This window comes from Cyanistes caeruleus, chromosome 2 (assembly GCF_971803275.1).
Source record: "Cyanistes caeruleus chromosome 2, bCyaCae1.hap1.1, whole genome shotgun sequence".
Taxonomy (NCBI): Eukaryota; Metazoa; Chordata; class Aves; order Passeriformes; family Paridae; genus Cyanistes; species Cyanistes caeruleus.
The window spans coordinates 49,044,247-49,065,914 of NC_141702.1; the positions used below are offsets into that span (position 1 = coordinate 49,044,247).

A 21,668-nucleotide genomic window follows, 5' to 3' on the forward strand; every position below is an offset into this window, starting at 1 on the left:
GGAGATGAGCTTTATCAGAGAGAGCAGTTTGAGCCTTGTGCAGGCTGGTTGAAGGAGGTGGTTGTCCTGCTCTGCTCTGCACTGGTGTGGCTTCACCTTGAGCACTGTGCGTAGTTTTCAGCTCCACAGTACAAGGTTATAAAGCTGTAACAGAGCATCCAAAGGAGGGACATGAGGATGGTGAAGGGCCTTGAGGGGAAGCTGTATGAGGAGTGGCTGAGGTGACTTGGTTTGTTCAGCCTGGAAAAGATGAGACTGAGGGGAGACCTCATTGCAGTTACAACTTCCTCATAGGGGCAAGAAGAGTGACAGACACTGATCTCTTCTCTGTGGTGACCAGTGGCAGGACACCAGAGCTGAAGGACACAGACTGAAGCTGCTGGAAGTTTAACTTAGTTCCTAGGATAAACACTGGATAGATATTAATGCTTAACCATTCTCAACAAGTTGGTGGCTGAGCATGGGCACAGACTCCCTAGGGAAATGGTCACAGCACCAAGTCTGCTAGAGTCCAAGAAGCTTTTGGATAATACTCTCAGGCACAATATGACTATTAGGGTGTCCTATGCAGGGCCAGGAGTTGAACTCGGTGATCCTTGTGGGTCCCTTCCAACTCAGGATATTCTGTGAATCTCTCTGATTGGGGTGTTGTGAGGGTGAACCAATACAGGAGCCACTGGTGACGTGCTACATGCAGGACAACCATGGGGAAAACACAGGGGTGCCACTCCTCAGTATGGGGCATGGGGAGGTGGGCACACCTGAAAGATATGGGGGAGAACAGATCTATGCCTCCTCTGTATCCACCACTGGCAGGAGAATGGCCTGGTGATGAATTACTTCCCAGCATATGCTGGGAAAACCACACGAGGCTGATCCCTTCTGCTGCAGCTGGAACATTGATTTTGATCCAGTTCTCCTGGGTCAGGGTGTGTTTTGGCGTGCTATTGCCCTGTATATGAGAAGGAGATGGCATATCAGCTGCACACACTGAGGACACTGCCTTTGCATGACTCTACAGTTCAGTGCTAGCAAGGCAAAATTGTACCCACTATGAAAATCTTTTATGTGATTTAGTTTTCTTTTATTTTTTTGCATATCTGAAATTTAAATGCTACTATTGTAAAGAAATTGCAATAAAGCAACCTGGAAGGCAGGGAGCAATGCTCTGGCAAATGGCACTTGGTATTTCCTTCAGGAGGACTTTACAGCTCCCCTTTTTTCAGTTTTCATTTTAATTTAAGTGATTCATCATTCTCCTCCTTTAGGTCATCAGTGATTCGGTCATACATTCAGCACTGCAGCAGGTTATCCTGTAGGTCATATATGTCTCCATCCTGACTCTAAAAATCTGCAGCTGGTGACTTCCCAGACCACTTACAGTTTATTTATTTTTATTTATTTCAAACACCTTGCAATTCTGAATTCTAATAAAACAGGAAAAATGAGATAAGTGGCCTTATGTTTTTTCAGCTGAGCCTGTTCCATCATTGTGTGTCAGGTCTGTAGTAAATTTGCAGTGTTGACAGAGGCAGTCATGCTGTTTCACTGAATTGAAAGGAAGAGAGGAAGGGAGTGATTTATCTTGGAGCCTAAGGGCAGAGCAGTAAACCAGAACCACCACACTCATTCCTAAAAATGAAGAACTTGGTGTTGTTGGACTTTTCATTTAGCAGAAGTTGAATTCTCTCCAATTGTAATTTCCACTTAAAATGGCTTTTTTCTGTTTGAATTGTAAGCAGAATGCAAAAGAATGCAGATGCAGAAGTTTGGACCTCTTGTGTAGTTTTGGCTGAGTAACAATTGTAATTGCTGTGTATCAAACAAACAGCAAAAGCAAGGAGAATGGGAAGTTCCTGCACTCCCCCTCTCTGTAAGGCTGGTTTTGCCATGCTCCCTCTCACCAAGTGCTTCCTTTCATGCCAGACCCTTCTGTATCTTAGAAGTAGGAAGGAAGAGAAGACCTGTGAGAGCACCCCTGGGTTATTGATGATTCAATTCTGGGCACCCAACTCAAAATGCCTTAGAGGGACCTTGCTTTCATAAAGAACCAGTAGCAGACAGAGAAGAAAACTCAACACCTTTGAAGTCCTGCAAGTAGGGCACTCACAATTGATCCAGCTGTGCCAGGAAGGGTGCTGCCTGCTGTAATCCCTCATTACTGTAGCCCTGAGGTAGTTAGTGACCCAAACCAGGAATTTACTCCCCAGCTGTGCCTCTGAAATTTCTTTAGAACCAGAGCACAAACTTTTCCTCCAGAAGGTGACACCCAGCTCAGTAAAGCAGCCAGACTCTTAAATTGTTTGCCAAAGTGGCTTCAGGGGTCTTGTTCTGAGGACTTGCACTCACATATTCTGCCTCCTGTGGTGTATCAACCATCAGATTAGTGGTAGATTTATTGAGGGTGTTTTCTGTTTCTCCTTAGTAAAGTTGTGTCACCCCGAAACTCAGTATACAGGCTTCACAGGACAGAGATAGACACTCACCCAAAGGGGAAAAATCCTGGCCTCCGTGCATTAAAGAACTGTTGGGCAGAAAAATGCATAAAAATTTAATGACCTTGTGTTTGTCATAATATCCATGAGCAAGCAACTTTGAGCATTACTGCTGCTTGAGGGGCTGCAGAATGAGGTAACAGCAATACAACCCACACATGGGAAAAAGCAAAAGAAGGTCAGAGCCTTGAAGAGCTGCAGTTAGAATGAGCCACAGGCACATGAGCATCTCTCCTTTGAAGCAGATGGAGATTTGGAAAATTGTGCAATGGCTTAGCACTGTCCTTGGTGAAATGCTAATGTTGGCATCCTTTGTCTTTCTGTACCAGGGGTGCAATTCAGGAGCTAATTTAAGGACTTTTTTCTTAAGGTTTCTTTTACATGCTTCAAGCATGTAGATTATGGAGTAGAAACTATCTGTAAAAACAATGAAAACTTATGGGAATTGCATATACCTTCCTGAGGAGAAAATGTTGCCCACAGAAGCAGGGTTCTCTTGAATTCTGGAACAATTTTCCAGAGTTGCAGGAAAATCAAAAGTAACTTGTGTTCTGTAGTTTTAAATGTAGTTTTATCCAAGCAAAAGATTTTGCAGAATCCAGCCAGATAAACTTGATTTTTAAATTAAGCATTTACAATAGATATTAAGTGCTCTCTAGAATGAAAAGTCAGTGTTATTTTTCTTTTTTGCAAATGCACTGATATTAAAAAATGGAAAAAAATCTACCTCTTGTAATAATTGAATTAGTAGTTTTATTTCTCTAAAAGCCAGCCATGATATTCATAGATGCATTTTTTTCACTTCCAATATTAACACCTGTCTTTTTTTTCACCTCCAGTTTTACAAGGAAGCTATAATTTTTTTAGTTGCCTAATTGTAAATGAACAGTGAGTACACACATATGCATATGCTTAGAGTTATGAAATTTATGGGGACAGAAATTCAGAAACAATTTTTGCCACTTTCGGGAGCATCAGGAGAAATCTGAAATCATCCATCATCCTGACTCACATACATCCGTTTTCTAGGAACTCCAAGCCCATACTTCTGTGTTTCTGACAATGCTGAATTAAGTTACAGTAGCATCTATCACTTGAGGAATCTTGAGTCATTTGAACTTGTTTTCCATCAGACTGTTCAAATCAAGATTGGCTTATCAGTGGCAGGGGTACAGCAGGAGCTGTAATGCTTTTCATCTCCTCCTTTATCAACTGTCTCTCAATAGCTGTAAGAGTCCATAAACCCCCACCAGTTTAAACTGTATTAGCACTGTACAGTAATGGCAAGAGAACAGTAAGAAGTGATGTTGTACTACTTTGGGCACTGGTGAGCTATTTTTCTTGATGCTGGGAATCATCCAGGTCTATTACTGTAGGCTTTCAGCTCCTCTGAGAAAACTGGGAGCTGATGATGATCTTAACTGGACTGAAACTTTATAACTCTTTCTCATACTATCTAAAGATATTCATCACTGTATTTATAATGTCCTGAGCCTTAGGCATAAAAACCACTGCAAGTGAGATGAGCTAATGCAATTTGACAGTGAATTTCTTTCCTACAAGAAACAGAGAGCCATCAGTCCTTCCACATACTCATTACTTTCAACATCTGAAAGCTCAGACTGGTGCATTTAGAAGAGAGTAAAGATAAATATCTATCTCAAAACCACATCTATTTGTGTGCTTTATTCTTGAATGATAAAAATAACTGATCAGCAACCCAATGACTGCCTAGATTTCATTGGCAAAAATGTGGCATTTTCAGTAGCTGTCACATGGATTTCTAGCATGAGAAATTACAGCTCACTCTTAATACATAATTGAGTCTCTTACTCTATTTCTAAGACTGGAAATACCACTTTTGAATTAATATCTGGGTAATGATGGAAGAAGTTACTTTTTCAAAAGTGCCATATTCAGCAGTTGGTGTTTGTAACTAGTTTTGTAAGCTCTTGCATGGAAAGTTAATTCTATTATCCATTATTCCAATCTATATCAAATATTTACATATTTTTATATTTATATATCTTGATTTCTCTAGTCATAATTGGGTAGACAGTGAAATTTATAAAAAATTATGGACTGCAGCTAGCTTCAGTCAATTTCTTTGACTAAAATAACCTGAAATACAATTATTTTATCTCATGGTCATCTGTAATTATACCTTTGATTTAATCAGAAAGATTGAAATATTTTCAGCCTATCTAGTATAGGCTGAGAAGTTGCCAAGAACTGTATATGGAGAGACCATCATTCTTATAGAGAAAAAGCCACTGGGGCTCCAAGGAGGGTGATTTTTACCTGAAAAGGAACCAGGAAATTTCTGGTTGGAAGGAAGATGGCTGTTTCAAAACCTCGGCATGTTTTTATGATAAGCATGTTTTACTTTCTTTCTTAGCTCACTGGTAGGATGAAGATGACTATAAGCTAATTTCACCAACACACATACACACCATGCCTCCAGTTTGCTTGTAAGGATTTAGCACTGTACCCCATCAAGATAATAGAATGGAAGTTCTGTCACTACACTTTTCTTTGCTATCATTAAATATATATCTTATTCAATAATAATAATTTAAAAAGGAGTGCCTTCTTTGCACTTAGTGCAGCAGATGTCTCAGCAGTATATAGCTAACTATTAAGTGCAGGGATATGTTTCATCTGTGTGAGAATATTAAAAAAAATTCCAGTTACCAAAGTGTAGTAAAATACATGTAACTATGAGCATGTTTCTGTGTAAATGTGTGAAGCTGGGGTATAAGCATATGGTAAATTAAACCCATTTTCAAGAATTGTTGTAATTGGCAGTATACAAGAATTGGGAAATTTATTAGGTAAAAGCTCATCTTAAGAAATTGCTTCAGAGACTCCCAAGGCATGCTGAATGTGATTCCTCTTTGTTTTCATCCAAAGTCAACAATCTGGGCTGGTCCTTCAAGCTATCACTGAAAAGCAGCAGAGCCCAAGTCTGCCACAGCTTTGAGGCAGATGTACCTACACCTTGATTTTAAGTGATGTCCCCAAAAGGCTCTTAAAAACAAGCCCAGTTGTATTTGAATACAAATTAGAACCATAATGTCTTTAATAGGAAAACCTCAAAGCAACCAGGAAAGCCAGAAAGCAAAGGATAAGAAACATGGGCAGCTCTCCCCAGACCCAGGATGTCCTTCCAGCCAAGGCAGTGGCTGCTGGGGCTTCTTCAACGCTAGGGAAGTGCCGGCCGAGTGTCCAGGTCTGGCTGTCCCTTTGCTGCCCCGCAGGGCTGTCCTTTGGGTGCTGCAATGAGGTGCTGGGCCCTGCTGGGGAAAGAAGCTGTGGAGCTTGATCCAGGGCTGCAGTGCACAGGACAGGTTGCTGGGGAGGTGGCAAGAGAGGATGATGAGAACAAGAAGGTGCAGAGCTCCCCTCCTACCCCCAACTTATGGCACAGAGAATTTCTTTTGAGCCTCAGTGAGAGCTTGAGGTGGTCTGCTACTCACTGTGTGGAGAACCCACCCTTCGTGCCGAGATCCAGTACAAAGCCTGTACATCACATAAATGCAACAGAGATTTCAAAGTAATGACTCTCAGTAGGAATTAAGTGATGGATATGCTTGGTGTTGCGTGGGGTTGTCTCTCTGATTTGTCTCTTAATATTAGTGTTTGTATTTTAATGTAGTGTATGGCTTTAGTTGTGATTCAGACTTTGGTATTTCACTGTTCACCAATGATACCTATATTCTAAATATATTTTACATTGGTTTGTTCTTCCTTGCCAGAAATATTAAGTGTCTTTTATTTAGACCCACAAATCCACTGTATTTTCCTGAGACATTGTCTAGAATGATTGTAGAGAATGTAGGCTATGGGAGTAGCTGACCAATAGAATACCATGGCACATCTGCCCATGATGTTATTATCAGTATATGTGTTGGGCAATGTGGTTGCTATTAGTGCGGTGAAGATTTCATTATAGAATATTGGGACTGCTTCTGTAAATTGCTCTGAAACAGTGTACTTTAATGTACTTTAATGCTTCAATGCATTAACTGAAGATACTTGCTGCAGTCCTTACCTTATTATTGAGAGAGGCAGAGAGATAGGGAGAGTTGCATGCACAAACTTGTAGAATTTCTCCCCTGTGTAACAGGCATGTCAGAATAAGGGGAAAATAAAAAAAAAGACAACTTTCCATGCCAAATTAGTGTAGAATCTTGTTCTCTAGATGAAATCAATTTCAGAGCAATGCAGGACTAATAGCAGACTTCATATGCTTCAAAGCTATTAGAAAATCTACAGTTTTAGCTTTCAGTGAGAGCTCAGTTGATTGTCCAGAACAAATCTTGTTAATTTATTCTTTCACAAGCTGCCTATGTCGGTGTTAAGTGTGAACCACAAAATATGGAAGTAATGTCCGTGTCCTCATTAAGCAGCTATTCAGATGGGGGGTGGTGTGGGAATTTAGGAACTCAGCTGCAGTGAAAACGGTCACATTCCATGCTGATGATGGTAGTTATTATTTGTGATTTTAACATGGGCTGTTCCTGGGTTTTTTTTTATGGTAATATGCATCAACACGTCTACCAGATAAGTAGAATCTTAAAATAAGATTCCACATCCACCTGTAAGTATTTAAATAAACTGGACTGGATTTCTGTAGGGGCATAACATCAGCTTACTTTGAATCAACGTGAAGTTTTTAAGACCTTGTTTTATTTTTCCTCACGCTTTTATAGAAACACAGTAAAACGCACTCAAGTGAAGAAGCTTGGCAAAATCACAGTGCTGTGACAGACATCATCAACTTCACTATGGCATAGCAGTCATCAGTCTCTGAATGAAGCGTATCTGTTTCATTTTCTCTTTTTTTCCCAACACACGCTTGGAACATTTGGAGCGGTAACTTCGTGTGGCAGTCATTACCGTCCTGGAGAAAGTGCGAACCTGCCTGCAGGCCCTTTCCAACAGTGCCATAAAGCAGCCTTTACAGATGTGTTCCTCTAGTGGTATTTTGGCTCAGGAAACAGACTGCCAATCAATCTCTTGTCTGCTGGAGCCTGTGGCATGCTGAAGGATTAACACACCTCATGCTAGAGATTAAAAGTAGGGGTAGCCTCTGTTCTTTACCATCTGAGATACGCTAAAACTGATGCAGTGGGGACTTACCAGTGGAAAGATACCAAATAAAGTGCAAAAGGGAGGAGGGAAAGCAGTTAAATTAAACTGACATGGAGAGTGCTTTAAAAGAGGATTTTGTGTCAATTAAATAGGCCTGAATGTTTGAATCACTTGGCCACCCTCTGCTTGTCCCTGATTCTCCAGCATACAGGAGCTGTGATTGTGTGGCTCTTTCTGAATGTCGCACTGCACTTTTGTGTTGTGAAGGGTGTTTCTGTGTTCTGGGGGTGGATTTGGGAATGAACTAGTATTCAGAGCTAAATGTTTTAACTTCATGAAACATAATTACAGGATGACCTGCAGATAGCTGTTTAGTACACTTTATTACGCCAGTGTGTATATGTGCAAGGAACCAAGCACTAGCTTCAGAGTTCTTTGGTAGGAGAATGTCTGCCTTCAGAAGTTTGGCTTTGTCTTGGCTAATAAAGAAGGAGATACTCAAGTGACAGAAATTTCCATGAGCCTGGAGGAACACGTAAAAAGGATGCATAGCAGCTACCAGCCCAGACATTTAAACAGAATTAAATGGCTTCCAATGTAAAGATGAGGCTTTGTCTTCTGGCTCCAGTTCTAAAGAGACAGTAAAGAAGCATTTTTTAAAATTCTATTTGTAGGCTGTGAAAAACCCACTTAGCAACATGACACCTGGAGGTTTAGGAGTAATTCTGACCTACTTCTCACTTCAAAATCCCCATCTGATCCTAGGTTAATGGTTGGACTAAATGACCTCTTCCAGCCTAAATGATTCAATGATTCTATGCATTGATGAGATCAAAGTTTAACTACAAACTGAAGATCTTTCCCGGTTTTAACTTGGTTTGAGAAAGTACTGTTGGTGTTAGTGAGGGAAAATGGAATTTTTGAAGAATTACTTTATTTTGATTTAAATAGAATGCAAGTAGAGAAACAGAATGGCACTCAGCTAAAGAGAAATTGGATCCTGAAAGGCAGAAACCTACACTTTTATAGTGCTTATTGTAGTGAGACTCTCTTTTTGGTGTACTGTTTGAAGGCCATCAAACTACACAGCCTTTCTTCAAGATATGAATGAATTTTGCTTCCACAGTGAATGAATGTGCTACTGAAGCCAGCACGATAGACCAAAGGCTTAGGGAAGAAATCATCCTTTGTGCCAGTCTTTGAGTGGTGGAGCATATGAAAAGCAACACAGAAAGTGTTGCAGATAGGAGCCATGTTGCATATTTCAACAGTATTATGATTTTTGGGGAAGATGCTTATGAGTGCCAGAGATGACAGCGCTGAGTTAGTGTCTTTTTACTTTGTCTAAAGGAAATAGTAGGTTTTTCACAGCCATTGAAATCTTCTTTTCAGTGTTTGCTTGCTGCTTTGTCTTAAAAAAGAAGGGGTATGTTATTATTCTTATCCGGTTATTAAAGGCTCAGGAGTTAAGACTTTTGTATTATTAGATCATTGTTTGCAGGAAAAAAAATTAAATGCAGTTAATGTTACTAGAATTTTTTGTAAATTTCAGGTATCTTACATTGGTTATTAGGTTTATCAAAAAAATTTATTTTTCTATATTGCAGCTGACATTGTCACGAATGTAAACAAGTCATTTAGGATTTGTTTCCACTTTTCTGTTTGGAGAGAGATGAGTTGTTCTCTTCCACTCAGCCAAGGCAAAAATGAGCATTTTATTGATCTCATTATTTGCTTTCTCTTACTTTTCATTTCATTACTGTTTTCCGTGGTAGTGGTTAGTGTGTCGCAGCCTACAGTGGTGACAGAAGGGAGGACACAAAATCTTCTGTGCCACTGCATGTCATTCATGTCTGTGATGGGCATATTATTGGTGTGGCAGGAGAGTTTAATGTGGGCATGAGCAGTCTTAGGAGTAGTTAAATTTTACAAAACAGATCACCTTTTCTTCAAGTCTGAGTTGAATTAGTTCTGCCTAAACATCTGACATGCTACTCTTTGTACTGAAGAAATAAGAATAAAACATTTGTATCTTTCTGTATCATCCATCAACTGTGAAATGTTTAACTAAGTCCCGACTGGAAGAGAAGCACAACAGCTTGATTTCAGAATGAGTTTTCTTACATAATTAGAAATACCAAATGTGTGCAAAAATCAGAGACAAGCAGTGTGTATGTACTCAATATCATTTATGTAGTCAGTGTTTTGAAAGACAGTGACATTGATGGTACTGCATCCACTTGGACTCCCACAAAATAGTTTTCTGCAGTTTTATATTCTGTTTTTGTCTTTTTACTCAAGAGCTCTTTCAAATTACAGAGATTATATTGATTCAACCTTTACCTACAGACTTGGAGGTGTCTAGGTTCACAGTCTTGATTTTTGTCCATGTCTATATTTAGTGAACTCCAATTACCATTTGTGTTCATTGATGACTTCAATAAGACAATAGCAAGTGGATTTTTGGACGTATTTTGTGATTGACAGAAAAAAAAAAAAAAAGAAAAAGGTATTCTTAATGACTTTAGGACTAGGACCATAAAAATTGAATTACCTTCTTGTTTATAAGTTTATGAAGTGTAAAATACAGAAGCTGAGGACAGGCTCTGTGTGTGTGTGTATGTGTGTGTATGCTGTAGACATCGACACTTTAGGAAAACCGCCACTTGTAGATGTGGTTGAATGACTTGGCAAAGAATCAACTATGAAAAAATATGGTTGTTTTATAAATTGCAAAACAGCAATGAGAATCGAAATATATACCAGAGAGGGCTACAGCTATCAAACACAGCTTTGAAATTTACCTGGTGTTTTTCAGGTTTTGTTGTTTGGATTTTTAATACAGTTGTCAGTACAGACTGGTTAGGCCTTGTGACACACCTGAATATAGAGAGCTTAGTTAAAAAATATGCCTTTCATAAGACCTCATCAATTTTCCCACCAGTCTAAAAACTGTAATGATTAGTGTGGTTCCTAACAGCTAACAACCCTAGGGAGCAAAAAATATGTTATTGTGAGAATCCTTTCCTGAGAGAGGGTGTGTTTAGCTTTATGTAAATCTAAGTAGGATCCAAGATGCTTCTCTTCAGAGCAGGTGCAGTCCCACAATGAATGTAATACAACTTCCACTCACAGGCACAGCCAAGATACAGGGACACACCTGCACTTCATGTAAAGTGGGAAACCGATTTGCAAACATCTAATTTACTAATGAAATGTAACTATAGAAATGGCAGTAGGCAAGAGGACAACCCTGCATGAAACTTAATTACAGAAGGATGTAGGAAACAATATCCAGCTAAATGAAGAACTGTAAACAAATGTGCAAGAAGAATATGTGGATTTAAATTGCAGTCACTATTCAAATTTCCTATTCCATGTCAGTGACACCAGCAGAGCAGGTGACAGCAGGAACTGAGGATCAATAGTGTGGGCAGCATTTGCATCATGGTCTTGGATGTCACCTCTGTTGAGTGTGTTTGTTTCCTATGGTTGTGTTTCACAGTCGAGTAAGTAATGTAAAAGCAGAGGTAGCAGTAGTAGAGTCTTACTTGCTACTTATCCAGGAGCTCCCATGAAAGCACAGAGTTTAGCACAATAAAGTTTGTTCTTTACTCCATGTGTCAGGCTGTTTGTCAGTGAGGTATGTTAGCTGAATATAACTACCCAGCCTCCTGTGCTTTCCAGTGTCTCTTTGGTTAAATCACGCCATGACTGACACTGTGACACGTTAGTGGGAGGATTGTTTATGAGAAAAAGGGAAACAAATTTGACACTTGAGTTTACCAAGTTGTGGGAGCACAGATGCTCATCACTGCCAAACACACAGAGCCGAGGTCAGGCAAATCTGTCAGGGAAAGCAAAGCAGCCTTGAAGCAATATTTGTTTTAAGTGTCTGGCAGAGAGCACACATGAAATACTGCTATAGCTGAGCAGGGTGCTGCCCTCCTTCCTCCGCTCCCCTAGGATTGCCTATTTCCCTTTTCTCATTCCAGGCTCAAATGAGACATTGCAGAACATGCTCCTCTCCTTCATGTCTTCCCCTAGGCAGCTCAGCCCCTCTTTTCTGGGGGCTGGTGACAGCAATAGCAGCATTGGGCAGGGCTCAGACACCCTCTGGATGCCCTTTTGCTTCCCCTGGCATTGTTTTTGCTTGCTTCTCTACCAGACCAAGACTTTTGTATTTCATTCTTCTGCATGGGAAGGTGTAGCTGTAGAGCAGGCTGGGTCAGCATGAGAGTACTGACAAGTACTGATAGGGGGAGCTGGGAAAGCTATTAAGGGCAATTAAAAAAAATACAGATATTCCTGTGTTGTGGGCATAGGAGACCCTGTGACAAAATTTGGAAAAGGAGGATTGTTTGGACTCAGTTTGGTTGTGTGGTTAGATAATAAATTCTACAAGAAGCGTAAAATAAATGGAGGTGTTTGGAGAGAAAACGTCTTTCAGATATAGACATTTCTGCAGTAAAGGGACAATTATAGGAAAACAGAGAACATGCACAAAAGAAGAAACTATTCTATTTAGAGACCTTTGGGGAAAGAGAATGGGATTGTAGTAGGAGAATGCAGAAGATACTGGAGATGAAAAATAAGAAAAATAGATTAAAGCAAAAAGACTAATCAGAAAGTATATTTCTAACAACCAGAAGGAGACAGGAAGGGGAAAATTGTAATCTTCTGTTCCCATCAAGCAGAAGAAAAAGTAAGCAGTTGGAAAGATGAAAGACAATATAAATATATTTGCATAGTAGATGGGAAAAATACTTTATATGATGAAATGTATATTCATCTTGCTGATGAAACATGATCCTTTATCTTCTTTTTCTCTTTGGCTGCTAAGTCCTGAAAGCACTGTTTCCCACTCTCTGAATGATACTCCTGGGTCTTTCTGTTAAGGAGGATGCTCAAGGGAAGCAGTACTGCATTTTGGTTGATTTAAACTACCGTTTTTCCTTTGTGAAATGTGAAATGCAAAATTAAATGGCAGGGATGTGCCATCTGCTGTTGTTTAACATGTGATTAAAAGTGACTGTGTTGGTGCAATGTTTATGCTCGTGATAAGAGCAGAAATAATGGAAATGTTGTGTTGGCTATACCCAGCAGGTCCCCTCGTTGACTGAGGCATCATGTTTCTTCCATGTCCCAGAAATGTTGAATATGATTCCTGGAGGAGGATGAGCATTTCCTCCTTAGTGAGGAGGCTGAATGTTTTATGTCTGTTATTCTCATTCTTTTCAGGGATCTCTTGCTGTCTGTGGCACTTGGCCAGGTACTCTCCCTCCTTATCTGTGGCATTGGTCTCACAAGCAAGTATCTGTCAGAAGACTTCCATGCCAACACACCTGTTTTTCAGAGCTTCCTCAATTATATCCTTCTGTTCTTGGTCTACACAACAACACTAGCCGTCAGACAAGGTAAGTGTCTCTCTGAAATTGTTTTATAGAAAACAGTGGGGATAAAGGCTTTTGCAGAACAAGAACAATCAATATGATTTAGACACATATCCCACTAACATTTGTTCCATATTTACATTACTTAGAAATACATATTGGATGAACTGAAAAAAGCACCAACGAATCTTCATTAGCAAAGAAAGAATCATTAGATCTCAAGGACTTGGGGTGCTACCTCAAAGCTTTTTTTTTGAGCCTTTGAGTTCTGATCTTGCCTTGCTAGAAATACTAGTATTTCTAATGTAAGAATTTCCATTATGATTACACAATTCTTATTACTTACACAATTCTGTGTAAGCTTTACATCTTATGAAGACTAAGGAGAGTTCAGATGCAAGCAAAGAAGAGCTTTCTAGTTCAAGTTGCTGCTCATGGCAATTCAGTTGTTCACTTACTAGACAGAAAGAAATAGCAGCCAATTTTTAGCTATTGGGAAGTAGTAGAAGAAGGGAGGGATTTCAGGGTGCTCTGTCTCTGGGGGGATGTTTGGGCAGAGCAGCTTTATGGCCCTATCACTGCTTTGACACAGCGTCTGTGTAACCAATCTGACCTCCAAGATGAGAAATGCATTATAGTGTGCTTTGGTACTGTTTATCTAATGATCCTCTCTTTGACAGTCTATATATAGTATGGGGGGTTCTGCCTTTCCTGAACATCCCCCCCTTCTTTGAGATTTCGTTTCCAGATGACGTGTGGGAAGTGAATGCATTTAAGTACATTTCTCAGCCACTTTTATTTTTTTTGAAATAATTTTATTTATTCACCTTCAGAGAACACATAGATTAGGAGCCAAATAAAAGTGAAAAAATATCATGTGTTCTCCTGACATAAGGAGGGTAGGGCTCTGCAGAGGATAACAACTACAAAATGTATTAGGCCATGGTACATTTATCAGCATAATGAAAAGCTCATGTTTTCTTACAGGAACAATGATTTTTGGATCGTTCTTTGATGTTACATCTTTTAATGTTCTGAGAACAACCCTGAAGCTTAAGTTCTTCACTCATAGTACAACCTTGCAATACAATGCTGAAACATTCCAAAGCAGCAAGGACTTAATTTCTATGCAAAAAATGAACAATCGAAAATATACCTCTTTACTCCAGCACAAAGCACTTAAGCATATTACAACATATATTTTATAAACATTGGTCCCCACTGACATTCTTCAGAGGTGGTAAAAGCCAATGTGCAAAGGAAATGTTAGCTCTTATATAAGGAGAGATTGCTCAGGCAGTGTTTCACTGTCTTGGTATTTCAGTTTGTGTAGGGGGAAACATCACCACATACTTTGCTCTGCCAAAGGTTTAAAATGTGTTATTAGTAGCAGCTTTCTGGAGAACTGTGTTTAAAAATAACTATTCTGAGTGTAGGATTGTCTAGCTATTCACAACTTCTGTTCCAGAAACGTCCTTCTCTGGACTGATTAAATATTGTGGAAGGCAAGTCCCTATATGGACTCTTAAATAGATTTTACTTTTTTGAAAATGCTGGGTTGTGAAAAAGTATACCCATATAAATACTGCATTCTGCTGTGCATTACAGGGACTAATTTAGAATAATATTTGATGCCTGGTGTATATTGCTGTCTAAAAAAATGCTATCAATCACTCTGCTTTACTAATATATAAATATGTATTAATAAGGTACTGTATAAATAATTTTCTGACTCTGTTTAAAAATATAGTGGTGGACTAAAGGGAGTTTGTCAGAAATATCTGTTTTGCCAATAAGATAGATGTGGGAACTAAGTGATAAAGCATTAGGGTTATGCAGAAAATATTTTCTGGACAAGTGAAGGGGGCTGGGAAGGGTGTTTAAAAAAGCCTGTGGTTGATTACAAATTGTATGAACAACTAGAGCACATGCAAAGCAGCCAATGGAATTGTCTGGAAAAGGAGCTGTCAAAAAAAACCCAAAAAGCTGGTTCCATCCAAAAAAGTCCAAAATAAAATTGGCTATAGAAGCCATGAAATCAGTGATCCAGGCTTTCAGCATAACATTCCTGCTGGATGGTATAGCACTACACAGCCTGTTTATTTACTCGGCATTCAGTGTTGCCAGATGACTGAGCCTGACATTGTCTTTTTGCTTGTGTATTTTTTCAAATCCATTATCTGTGTTTGTTCCATTAAGGCAGTTTCTCTAGCAGCTCTAATCATGTGGCTTTGCTAACAGATGGAAATCACATAATAATATTAATGATGATTCTGTTCTGAGTGCTGACATCATCAGAAAGTTTTTCTTTCAAGTACAGTTCTTCTACTCTCTATGCAAGATTGAACAGTTTTTAAACCATTATCTTTCTCCTTCAGAAATCAAACCATCAAAAATTGATTTGTAGTAAAAAATAGTTGCATCCTTTTGTCTTTTTCTTTCCTTGCTTTCTTAATCCTTGGGATTCTTGCAGAAATGTGCTGTTTAAGGAGGTGTCACTTGAGGTAGCCAAAAAACCCCTGAATTGACTGTAGGACTGAAAGATGTAAGTTCCTCAAGACATAAAGAGTTCTACTTTCTTTAGAGGCTTCTTCCAAATTTTGATTTACTCTGGATGCCCATTGACTTAGCTGTCCCTCACTGTTCTTATATACTCCAAGTGATAATGAAAAGGTAGAATTTTCACTGGTCTCTGAAAATTGTCATTAGCAGATGATTAGAGCTCCTGAGCTTTTCTGACTAAAGCCCTCTGCAGTGAATGCTCAGCTTCCAGCAGCTAAAATTAGCCCAGCATCAGCAGCTGGGCTACATCATCCACTACATTTTTATATTGTGAATTGAGATTGTTTTCCAAAATAATTTTATGACAGTGCACACTCTAATGGATACAAAGATTAGGACTGTCACCTTGCAATGAATAAATGTATCATCAGAGAGTGGAGAGCCACAGACCTGCAGGTGTCAGAATCTCTGACTGTTTAAAACTTCATATCCATGAATGAAACGAACAAACAAATCAAAACAGAAAAAAACCAAACCAAACAAACAAAAAAAAAAAAAAAAACAACAAAAACCCAAACAAAAAACCCCAAACAAACCAAGCCAAACCCCCAAAAAGAGAAAAGTTTCAAGGAGTAAAAGTAGACTCAATAGGACTCAATAGTTTATCAGTGAAGTCCATGTGAGGCTTTTCATCATTATTGCAACTTTGTTCTTATGACCAGAAATAAAAAGTGCCAGAAGCCTTGAAGGAGATCTGTTCTCGTGAGATTTTCATATGGGCCTTAAAACATGGATACCACTCAGGCACAGGTCATGAAAAGGTGGAAGAATCTGTCTAAACTTGAATTTTTCTGATGAAAAATAAAATCTGCCAAACATTTAACAGGTAACGAGGATGTCCTCAGTTCCTTCTCTTGAGGTAGTTTCTTGTAGCCTGTTGTTTTCACAGCCAAAACTTGTATTTGTCCATGGTAACACCTCTGAGAAGGTTTTAACACATATTATCTCACCTCAGTCTCCTTGTTAGCAGAGGATTCTGCTTAACAAAACCTTGTGGGGATACTTCCCTGTATCTTCTGGGTCATGTGTCATTATTAGTCATGGAAAAGAAAAGCCTTGGCTATCAGTAAGAAAGGCCTCAAATGGGTGAAGTGGAGCTATGGGACGTAGAGCTGGTGGATATTAGTTTTAGCACCTTAAAAAGCAGTAAGTGGGAAATTGTCCATAGTGGACCAGAAGGTGTTAATTGCTAACAGCCAACATGGGAGCAAGCATCAGCAGCTTGCCACCAAAAATAAATTACTTCTAAAAGCCGCGTCACATATGCTACGAATGAAAACAACACATCTACTAGACACCATTAAAAACAGAAAAAATTACGAAACTGCTATTTTTTTGTTATTCTGGAAAACAAGGAGTGAGGGAGCAATGGAAGTGTCTTCTGAACAGACGGGAACCATAAAGCCTTGAGGACTAAATTCTGTGTGAGTAGGGCTCCACATTGCAAGCTGTTCCTTGAAATTTTAGTGCAACAAGTTACTGAGTGTTTTTAGCCTGCCAGTACTAAGGGATGGCAATAATTTGCTAGTTCAGAAACATTTTTTATGAATCTCTGTATGTCTGGATGAATTCTGCTTCTAGGCCAAGTGATGAGGTTATATCATCTGTCAATGGAAATAGAGTTTTCCCTACAGTAACTGTAATTAGTCTTAGATTTGACATATAATTAAAGGAGATCTGTGCCCCTGAGTAAGCCAGAGAGTCCTGTGAGACTGGTAAGATTGCAGACCTGTTACTGGCATATGATTTTTTTAAGCATTTCTATCTCAGGTTGGTTTATGCCATTAGTATCTCAGCCATGTGTAATTTCCTGATGTGTCTGCTATCCAAGTATGTATTTCCATTTTGATAATGGCACCCCTCCCCAGCATCACTCCTACTTCACCACAGTTGACCAAAACCAGCTAATTGAAGGAAAGTAAGGCACTATATAGGAGTTGCTTTTTTTTCACTGCAGTGCTTGTCAGCTATTTATTGAATGATAGAAAGGGTAAATGTCTCTTTTTAGTTAATTCCATTCCACTAGTAAAGGTCTATTAATACAAAGCTAGTATATGCACACAACTCAGTAGATGTAACAGAATTTTTTTAAACCAACACCTTTTTTTTCGTCGATTGCCAGTAAGAACAATCTTGTTTGTCTGGGGGACGAACTAAGTATATTATTTAAGCTGATCAAACTATAATAGATATAATGTACTTTTGACAATATATATTGTACCACTGAGATGAAATATCTTCTGGAAAGGCATTGATCCCACCAGAATTTCCTCTTCACTGAGGATGACGGGAAGTGATTTTGATTTGAAGAGGTCCATTTCATCATTCTTCAGTTTCCTAAGCATGCTCATGCCACTGCTGTAAAACAAAGAGCTTGGTTATCCCTCCAGTCAAATAAAATGTTCAGAGCTGCAGCCAAGTAGCTTTATTGTCCTATCTACCTGTGATAGAAGGGGTCCTTGGATTCTCAAGGCAACAACTCAGCCCACACACTGGCCTGCAAACACGTGACAGACATTGCAAGAAGCTGTGACATTGCCCTTGAAGCACAGGGGAAGGTGTGTCCAGCTGGCCCATCTCTTCCATTTGGCAAAGATATGTAGAGATAGGACAGGGGAAATGGCTTTAAACTGAAAGAAAGTAGGTTTAGATGCCCCATCCCTGAAAGTGTTCCAGGCTAGGTTGGATGGGGATCTGAGCAACCTGGTCTAGTGGAAGGTGTCCTTGCTCATGGCAAGGGTGCTGGAACTGGATGATCTTCAAGGTATTTTCCAACTCAAACCATTCTCTGATTTTATGATTCTCACAGCCCTCCCATTGAAAGGGGCTACGCTCATTCTGGGTTGTAAAAATGAAGCACAGCAGTAAGTGTGGTGTGGAACCAGTGAAAAATAATGACCTTCAGGTCTTTGGTATTCTCATAGCAGCACTGCAGAATCTCCCTGCTGTGTTACACATTGCTGTCTGTGATGCACTTTCTCCTAATTACTCTGGGCTTCTAATTAGGGATGCCAAACCGTGTGGGATATGTTTATTATGAAAATGGTCAGCCAAATAGTCCCTTTGTTTGGGATCTGAAGAGCCCTATTCATATTCAGAGGGAATTCTGTACTTTAGGAGAAATGAAACTATAATGCTGGCTATTTACAGGCACTTCAAATTGCAGAGATCTTTTTTTGTAATGTGCAATTTTCAGTTTTGGATAGCATGCTCAGAGGAGCAAGGATTATGATATGTTATGTATTTGGGATTTGCCTATCTCATCATGGACACCACAGCAAGCTAGCTGGAAAAAAACCAGTATGACTAGAGCCAGATTTCTGTTCAGTTCCATTTACATAATAATTGTGTTTGTATTTGAATTTTCATTCTACTCTCAATTGAGTTTTTAAAAATTCCTGCTATAAAATGTTGACTGCTGCTGCTGCTGCTGAATGAACCTTCATTATTTTACTCTGTCGGTGATAACATTTCAGTGAGGTGTCAAACTTTTCAGGTATCTACAGTTTTCATACAGAACCTTGGGATTTTTTTTTTTTATGATAGTTGTTATAAACCATAGAATTTCCCTTCCCAGTCCAATGAAGTTTTCTTGCATTCTTAGCAATAATACTAAAACAGATGCAATTTCAATACAGTATGATTATTCCACATAGCTTGAAAGGCAGGGTAAAAAAAAAATAAAATAAAAAAGAACCATATTGGGGATACCAAGACAGGGTTAAAACCAATAGATTTGACCTCTGTCTTTTGTTTTATTTGGCTATTCCTAGCAGAGAGGTTGGATGGTATTTTTTAATCCTCTGGGGTTTTTTTTCACTGTCAGCTGTTCTTGTTACAATGACCAGCAGACAGATGCTTTCTGCTTTGGCCCTGCTGCTCCTTTCCACCTACGCAAAGGACTGGGTATCTCAGGGCTTAGTCAATTTTCATTTTCATCAGATTTGTTTTGCTTTGCCAGCTGTTTAACAAGGTACAAATAAACACAGAGAGGAATCCTGGCCCCAAATACAAGGCAAATAAAATGGCAGGTAAAGGCTCAAAAAGACTCTTTTTGAAAGAAAGCAAGACCCTTCTAAAAGAAAAAGACCAGCTTTTTCTTTCTAGAGTTATTTCACTCGGTGAGGTGCTCCTGATTGTTAGATTAGGCACCTGCTGTCCAAACGCACAGCATGCATCCTGTGTTACAAAATACCTTTTCTTTTTTTAATCCTGGCCAAAATAGCACATTCTGTGCTCTCACATGGTATCATTGAATAAATCATGCACATCCCATAGCACACACAAGCTGAAAATTGGAAAGCACTGTTTGTCTGGGATGCAGGTGGCAGCAGTTAAGCGTGAGCACTGTATGTTGTGGTTTAATGATGCAATCACTAATACAATCATGGTAACCCCAAAGCAATAAAGGCCTGGCCTAATCAAGCATCCGTGCTGTAGCATTCTCTGTGGTAGTATCCCTTGATCCCTGATACAGCTTGTTCAACCCTGAGAGACCTCTTATTACTAGGTTGCTTTCAAAATAGCTTTGGTGCTCAAGGAAGTATCCTTTGTGCCATCAGAGACAAAAGTTCCAAGAGGGCATTGTGTAAAGGATAGGAACACCTCATTTTTCCTGTGCCTGCTGATGCAGACAAGAGCACAGGAAAGAAAGAGATTTCTCTAATCATTCCCTTGACCTAAATGAGGAAATGGGAGGTCTCGTCTACGCAGAGAATGATTTTGTTCTGCAGTTGCAATAGGGGTACATCTTCTTGTAAAAAAGTCCCTGGAGGATTCAAATCCGGCAGTTCAGATCACTCTCACTTCAGGAAACTCAGACCTGGTCATCTTTCTGGCTGCCAAGTTTATGCCTTCAGCCAGTACCTTCCAGACACAGCATTCAGATTTGCACCGTGGTTCAAAGACTGGTGCATATTTTATGAGAGCAAACCTTACAGGCTCTAAGTGCAGTGAGCGTGAAAGGGACGCTGAGCTTGAGGCTGGCCAAAGCCCTGGGTGATGAACCATGTTTGCATCAAGCTGCTGCATCATTGCTGTGAGGCAATGTCTATACTGAGTACACTACTCGAGAAAAAGGCAGTTTTACCCTGGAGGTAGATGTACGTTCATTTTAGGAACATTGAGCCAGCTGTGGCCATTTCATGCCAGTAAGTCCATAAATAGAAACCACAGATGCAATAAAATGGGAAACATTGCTGTTAGCTCACAGCTGCAAAATCACAGGTAGCTAGTGGAATTTAGCAGAATCAAAAAATCATCACAATGTGGCATTTCAAATTGTCATGCTTTTCGTAGCAATGCCAGCACCTAAGTCAGAGAGACAAATCTGCAACATATATCTGCAAGCATTTATGTTTGGATCAGGATTTAGATTTTGTTGCTGAGCCTGGGAAGCTCCCTCCTTGCTTACTTTTCCAGAAGCACTGCCAGTCCTTGCAAGGCAGTACAAATCTGAACACAAGTCTGAAAGTTCCTGTTTGAGAAGATAAACCTCATCACTAGAAGGATGAGTGGGCAGGCTCGAGGAAGCTCTGAGGAAATGCAGTTTGTTCCATTCATTCATCTTGTTGCTTGATTTTTGTCCCCATTTTTGCACATGCCATTACATGTACCACAGGCTCAGATAGGGGCACAGATGTTGTAGGTGAAATAATCAAGGCTTTTGAGCATCTGGAAAGCAAGGCTTTCAAAGTATGGCACAGGCTTGGAAATGCTGAGAAACCATGACCATGAGCACAGATTGAGCTTTGAAACTTCCACAGTATCAGGGTATTGCAGAGGGGTGAATTTTCTCCGTAATTTTATTTGAGGGTAATAAGGCTCCCTATGTAGCCCAGACTTCCTCACAGTATGTCAAATAATAAATTGTCTCATAAGGATGTGAGCTGAATCACAAACACTTGATTTTTTGGTAGAATTAAGGGATAAGTGTCCTTTGTAGAGGTAGTATATGGGTCTGGCTCTTGTTAATACATAAACATCTCAAGTACTGTTTACTAAACCAACCATCCCTTCCCACTTCAATGAGGAATGTTAATGGTTGTGATAAAATAGTGGACCGTCAATCCTACAGCTGTAAGCAGAATGCAAGGGCTGTTTCTTCCGCTTCATGCAGTAT

The 21,668-nt window shown here is 39.6% G+C and overlaps 1 protein-coding gene across 1 annotated transcript in view; it reads left to right on the forward strand.

Annotated features, from left to right (window-relative positions):
• SLC35F1 (solute carrier family 35 member F1) overlaps positions 1–21,668 on the forward strand; it is a 226,086-nt gene that overhangs the window by 115,959 nt on the left and 88,459 nt on the right. The window contains exon 2 of the mRNA XM_086876879.1: positions 12,834–13,009. Within this exon, the coding sequence (XP_086733005.1) occupies positions 12,834–13,009 (176 nt within the window). The remainder of the gene's footprint in view (positions 1–12,833; positions 13,010–21,668) is intronic.